Raw genomic sequence first — 6550 nt, forward strand, 5'->3', positions numbered from 1 at the left:
ATCTATTGTTTGTTCCAAATTAATTAGTACCCTCATTTGATCCATGTTCAACTGGAAAAAATATTTTGATTGAGAATAATATGAGGTCAATAACAATAACAGGGAACTCAATGGTCTATCTAAATAGAAACAATAAAAAATAACGGATATGGAAAAATTACCTTCAACAACTTTGAACTATAATGGTTGCTTCTCAAATCTCAAAAGAAGTCAAGTGTAGAGTCAAGAACAAAGAATAAATTTAAAAAAAGGAAGAACACGAAGATGACGACTTAAATCATAGAGAAGATTAGGTCTAAATCGAAGAGAAGATGAAGATAAATTTTAGAGAAAATGAGAATGAAAAATCCGGAACCGTGATATTTCATGTAACTGTATTAGTTGATGATTTAGAGCCATAATGACATAGAATTTCCGTACACCTAGTTCTTATTTAACATGTCAACATTTTATGACTTTAAAAAAAAAGCCTAGCTTTGAATCTTTTCTTCAGTTTTGTCACTTCTTCAAAGTTTTGCAGATCTTGATCTTTGTGGTTGAAAATGGTTTGGATCATGGATTCAAGCTCTTCATAAAGGAGATGGAATTGAGGCCTTTCACGTAAGATAGATGAATTATCCGTGATCACTGGAATATCATTGCAGTACATCAGCTGCTTCAACTTTTCCATGAACATCTGGACATGTGTGTATGCCATCTTGTTTCTTCCTCTATTTAAGAACAGATGTATTCTGTATTGAAGTTTTGAATTAAGCTAAACAGGTGAGAGGAGTTTTGCAAGTTTTGTGGATTATTCGGACCCTTTTAAATTTTATTTGTCATAAAGGAGATGGCATTGAGGCCTTTCACATAAGTTGGCTCTTTTACTTTTTTGCAGAATGGGATTATGGTCCCTACAATCCACCAACAACATAGTAAAGGTTTCACTTTTCACTTTTTAATTATTTTTTCTCCATTCCATTTCAAATAATACTTCATACCATTTTTGCATTTTATATATAAACTTATAAATTTGAAATATAAACAGAATCTATAACTTATAAGTGTCAATGGTTATTCAGAATGTGCATCTCCTGCTACTCCTTACTCGTATGCCTGCACTTCCTCTCCAGGTAATTTATATACTTAGATTTGTTAATTTTAAGTGCCTTTTGTCAATTTTCTAAAACCTTGGTTGACCCGGCCTGTTGAAACTTGGATGGTCACTAAATTTTTAGTCATTTGGAAAATTAAGTTAAGTGTTTCAGCCATTCTGATCTAGTGCAGTATCATCATCTGTAACTATACCAAAAATCTTCATCTCTAACATGCTATAAAAATAATACTCCGACAACAAGATTTTTTATTTTTATTTTTTTGAATCAAAGACTAACAAATCTAAAAACGACTAGAACCAGGATCAATTCTCATAATCTAGAATTTGTGGCTATGTGTTTTCTTAATGTTTAAACTTATTCTAAAACCCTAAGAGTCTACAACACCGGGTTCTAAAACATTGCTTTTTGTTATATGATATACAAGAATGAATCTAAAACTGTATGTGTTATTTTGCCATGACAGGTCTAGAAGAGAAGGAATCTACTGAGACAATTACATTGGATAATGACACCTATAATCCTAGTGTTGCTTCTTGTCATGTGTCTGAAAATCACACAGAGGGATTATTATCTAATTTGGAGCTTAACTTGAGCTCTGCACTTGATGAACTGTTGCAGATGGATGCATCAAGTTCTCCAGGGTCTAAATTTGTGAAATTTACTGCAATGGACAAGTTACATGTATGGAAAGCAGAGCTGACAAAGACACTTGAAATCACAGATACTGAAATTGATTCTCTTGAGCATGAATTGAAGTCATTGGTTGCTGATGCTGGTTCTTTTCCAACAGAATACCAGAATAAGACTTCTGGTGGACCTTTGCCTGTGGAGAAAACTGATAGTTCTCCAGAAGAAGTTAACGGAGTAGAAGATTCAGATGACAAGAGTTCAGACACAACATCTAAGTTTGTGGAATCCGTTTCTAAATGCTCTGAAGATGTTGGTAATGATGATGCTTTAGGCTTTGTAACTTCTTGTGGGGACCGAAGTAGCTCTACAGTTTCAGATGGTGAGGATGTAGATAATGGCAGAGAAGATGATAAGTTATATGATTTCATATTTGTCCATGTCACATGATTCATAACTTTCTGGTATCAATTTGATACCCTAACAATATGTTTTAGAGAAAATGGAACTTGTTGGACTCAAGCCAATATCATATCACTATTTTCAAATCAAAGACAGTATGAATTCACAAGTTTTCCAAAAAAGTAAACACTATTTCTTCAAGATCAATATAAATTCATAAGGAAAGATGGTTGAAATCTGTAAGATGATTTTTTTTTTTACTATTTGATTAGAGTATAAGTATCCTGTTTAACATCAACAAGCATACCTCTTTCTTTCTTTGTTATTCTATCAGATATTATATTAGCTGATACTTTGTGTTGTTTGAAACAGAGTTTTCTGATATGACATTTGAAGAATTCAGCAAACAGAAACTCGGAGCTGCACAAAACTGTTCTGCTACCAAAAAGGGCAACCACAAAGTCACTAATGTTGTCCTTCCTCTCACAGTATGATCTTACCTAATCTTTCATGTTTCATTTCACAAACAAGATTCATTTTCATTATCATATATATATATATATATATATATATATATATATATATATATATATATATATATATATATATATATATATATATATATATATATATATATATATATATATATATATATATATATATTGTAGCAAGATTGGAGGAAAACTGGAATTGTAAGCCCAGTCAAGAACCAAGGATCCTGTGGATCTTGTTGGACATTCAGGTAATTATCATCATCATCATCAAAAAATCTCCATAAGATAAATAAAAACCCGAAATGGTTTCTTGGTTTATGATTTGATGATGCATGCAGTACTACTGGAGCTCTTGAAGCTGCATATGCCCAAGCTTTTGGGAAATCAGTTTCTCTCTCTGAACAACTTGTAGACTGTGCTCGTGATTTTAACAACTTTGGTTGCAATGGTGGGTTGCCTTCACAAGCTTAGTATTTAGGTTTTGTGTAGTTATTTCCAACAAAAATGTTTCCAGTTGTGCTTTCTATATAGCAAATGTTAACCTTGGTCTTTGCGTTTTCTGTTCATAGATTACAAACACCAATTTCTTTCAAACAACAGAAGATCTAGAGTTTAATTGGGTGATTGAAGGTGATGGATGTAAACTTGATTCTGGAACTCTCAGTCTACCAACATTAGAGTTTAATTGGGTGATTGAAGGTGATTTTGATTCTTGAAACGAGACTCAAGATATCATCTTTTGGCATGGCTATAAGCTTTGGAGGAAACGAGACTCAAGCAAAAGTAAACACACAGAGAGTTGTTGGCACATAGTAAGCTAGATGATGCAATTGTATATAAATGAGTTCATTTTTTTATAACATTTACTCACTTTTGGAATAATTATTTGTATTTGACACATTAGTGAAATGAATTATCTTTGTTATTTATGGTATTTTATTTTGTGTTATGAGATTTTTAATGAATTATTTAATTTAAAAATTAGTAAATCTATAAATAATATATTTTTTTTAATTTTAAAATTATGATACGCAAAAATGTGTGTCATCTTCATTTATGACATGGCCTTTCTTGACAGGAGCTTTCTTGATACGCATTGCGTGTCATTAACACACGCATCGTAAGGTTACGTCACGCGAATGCATGTCGTCTTCCTTTATGACAGGGCCTTCCTTAATACGCATTGCGTGTCGTAAACGCGCATCGTAAATGTGCGTCGTCTCTCTTTATGACAGGGCCTTCCATGACGCGCATTTGCGCGTCGTCTGAGCCTTTTACGACGCACAATGAGTGTCGTAAAAGGCTGTTTTTCTAGTAGTAGGACCCCGAGCATAGTCGGATGATGATGAGAGATTTTTGGATTATAGGCCAGTAGTTGTAAATAACTGTTGTAAGACTTATAATGTCTTGTTTATGCTTTTGATTTGTATCGAAACATGACATCCCGAGGTTTTGATATAAAAGAATTATATATTTATTAAAGAAAGGTTTTGATAAACTTCTATCATGTTTTGTTTTGGGGACCAATTCCGCAACATCTTTTAAAAGGATTTCTCTGATTCTGTTTTAAAAACATAAATTAAATCGGTTTTTTCTGGTCGAGAAATTAGGGGATGTCACATAATAGTCTGTTGAATTTCTTTTTTATTTTCTAAACGTTCAAAAAGTTATTCTTTCATTTATACATAACAAGATATATGATGAGTTTATGTTCGGTTCACTAAATTGTTAGACTTCTTAATGCTCTGTGTGAGCCAATAATTTTTTATACATTTATGATTATTAATTATGATTTTTAAAGTTTTGATGTTATTTTAACTTGTCACCCAACTGAGACACGGGTTATAACCTCGTTATATTGAAATGTCTGGTAAAGTTACATAAAGGGGTGTCTGATCATCGTTTATTGTCCATTTTCTGTCCTTAAACTATAGTTAACAATCACATGGTACGTGACACGGTTATTTTATTTTATTTCCGCCTCCCTGCCTGTCTACTTGTCTACTTGAAGCATTGGATAATCATATTAATGTTGTATGCCTATATGTATTTAGGGGAAGACCTATGAATTTTTTGAAGATGAGGAAAAAAAAAGTTAATTTTTGTGTGTGCTATGTTTTTGAAAAGTCAAACATATATTATTTTTGAACAAAACATAATTTTTTAATCATTTTTTTGAATTTCGTATTTGTTCCTGTATTCAATAAGAACTCGGAAAATATTCAATCATATATAGTATCATAGATTTATGTGATTATTTATGTATTTATGTATCTAGATAGTTTAGCCCATACTTGGCCGAAGGTCTTGTATTTATATTTTGTTGTATTTGTATATATTCTCGATACCTAATGAGAGTTCATTATGGGGAATTTAGCATTCAATATGGTATCAGACCTCTCTCTTTTCTCTCTCTAAAATCGTCGTACCTTACCTTTCTTTCTTCATTCAGTCTTCCAAATCCTTCCTTCATCTTTGTCTGATCCATTCTCTAATGGTAACTAATACATCTGAGAAGCCATACAAAATGATCAATATACGTGTGCACGTCCCCTTAATCCTTGAATTGGATCATCACAACTACGATGCATGGTCGGAATTATTCTACACTCACTGTGCGGGTTATGGTCTTACGAGTCACTTGACTTCACCTATTAAAACCCTAGATAATACGGTTAATGTTGAATGGGATCACGTCAATTTCATTTTTGAATCCTAGATCTATGGTACTCTGTCTCAAACACTACTTAACACTGTCCACAAATAGAATGCATTTGCTTATGTTCTTTGGATAAACCTAGAGAAACGTTTTTATGATAAGAAGGATGTTAAAGTTTTCAAAATCGACATGGAATTATGTCTAACATCTGGTTCCGAGATGTTTCCTTTTCGGAATAGTGAACTTTAATTTAATCAAGAGAAGGTTTCGAGTGTTAAGGGTTTAAGTTTGAACTTAAGAATTGAAGGGGTTTTGGTTGTGCCACAGCGTGGCTACTTAATAGCCGCGACGCAACCACATCATTTAAGCGACAACGTGGTTGTCTTGTGGTTCGCAACGTGGTGGCCGCCACAGTCTCATACCATGAGAGAAGGGAAGGTTGTTTTGAACATGAGAGAATGCAAGGTTGCTTGCTTATTTTGTAAGTAATAAATTAGATTTAGAAATATTTTTTTTTATAAACATGAAACAAGAATAAGGATGGTGACCATTTCGAAGATCAAAAATTTATGAGCTTGATTTTATTAAAGTTTCACAAACTTTATAATATTATTTTTATAAACTTGATATAAGGTGTTGAAGCAAGTGAGAACATGAAAGCATTACAAGAAGTCTTGGTCCATTTATGTCCCTTTGGAATGAACTTGACATTTTTGTGATGGCTCACAAAATGTCACTAGCTTATGGGTTTTTTTATACACAGATTTTTTGCATGCTTGTGTTGTTTATATTTATGTTGATTTCATGTTTATAATTGTTAAATTTGATTTCACATAAAAAATAATATTTTAAACATAAATAACATCACAAGAAGTTTGGTTTTAATGAAATTTATCTTTTAACATAATATAGTAAAAAGATTTAAACATAAAATATTATCGTTCTAAACTAGCTAACAGTATATTTCAATATTAAAATTATATATGTTTGAAATTAAGATTTTAGAGATTAATCAAGCTCCAAACCTTATTTTTTACAAGAGAGTTTTATTAAAACGTTACTAAATGTTCTTAAGCCTCAAACGTCCAAACGTAATAGTAGATATTAATTTTAAACTTTGATCTCGTCAATTATATAAAATTTGGATTTTATATAATGACCTTGTTAAAATTTGATTTTAAATAAAAATATACCATGGCTTATCAGATTCATGCCATAACCATGATATCCTATAATTTTTTAAATGGAATTTAAAAACATCAAAGACCCCT

General features: G+C 31.8%; 1 protein-coding gene across 1 annotated transcript; it reads left to right on the forward strand.

Moving 5' to 3' along the window:
- The first annotated feature begins 311 nt into the window (after positions 1 to 311).
- LOC145035577 (uncharacterized) lies at positions 312 to 3545 on the forward strand. Its single transcript, XM_078984104.1, has 8 exons — positions 312 to 374; positions 470 to 600; positions 1045 to 1112; positions 1561 to 2106; positions 2499 to 2614; positions 2795 to 2868; positions 2959 to 3068; positions 3190 to 3545. The coding sequence occupies exons 1-8, from the start codon at positions 312 to 314 to the stop codon at positions 3234 to 3236; spliced, it is 1155 nt and encodes a 384-aa protein (XP_078840230.1). The 3' UTR covers positions 3237 to 3545.
- The last annotated feature ends 3005 nt before the right edge of the window (positions 3546 to 6550 follow it).

The sequence above is a fragment of the Lactuca saligna genome, chromosome 3 (genome assembly GCF_052625555.1).
Source record: "Lactuca saligna cultivar CGN05327 chromosome 3, ASM5262555v1, whole genome shotgun sequence".
Classification (NCBI taxonomy): domain Eukaryota; kingdom Viridiplantae; phylum Streptophyta; class Magnoliopsida; order Asterales; family Asteraceae; genus Lactuca; species Lactuca saligna.

Excerpts from the sequence above, each read along its gene's own strand:
- LOC145035577 (XM_078984104.1), top strand. The coding sequence starts at position 312 with ATGAAGATAAATTTTAGAGAAAATGAGAATGAAAAATCCGGAACCGTG. Across the intron at positions 601-1,044 it reads ATGGAATTGAGGCCTTTCAC|TGTCAATGGTTATTCAGAAT; the intron begins GTAAGATAGATG and ends ATAACTTATAAG. Across the intron at positions 2,615-2,794 it reads ATGTTGTCCTTCCTCTCACA|CAAGATTGGAGGAAAACTGG; the intron begins GTATGATCTTAC and ends TATATATTGTAG.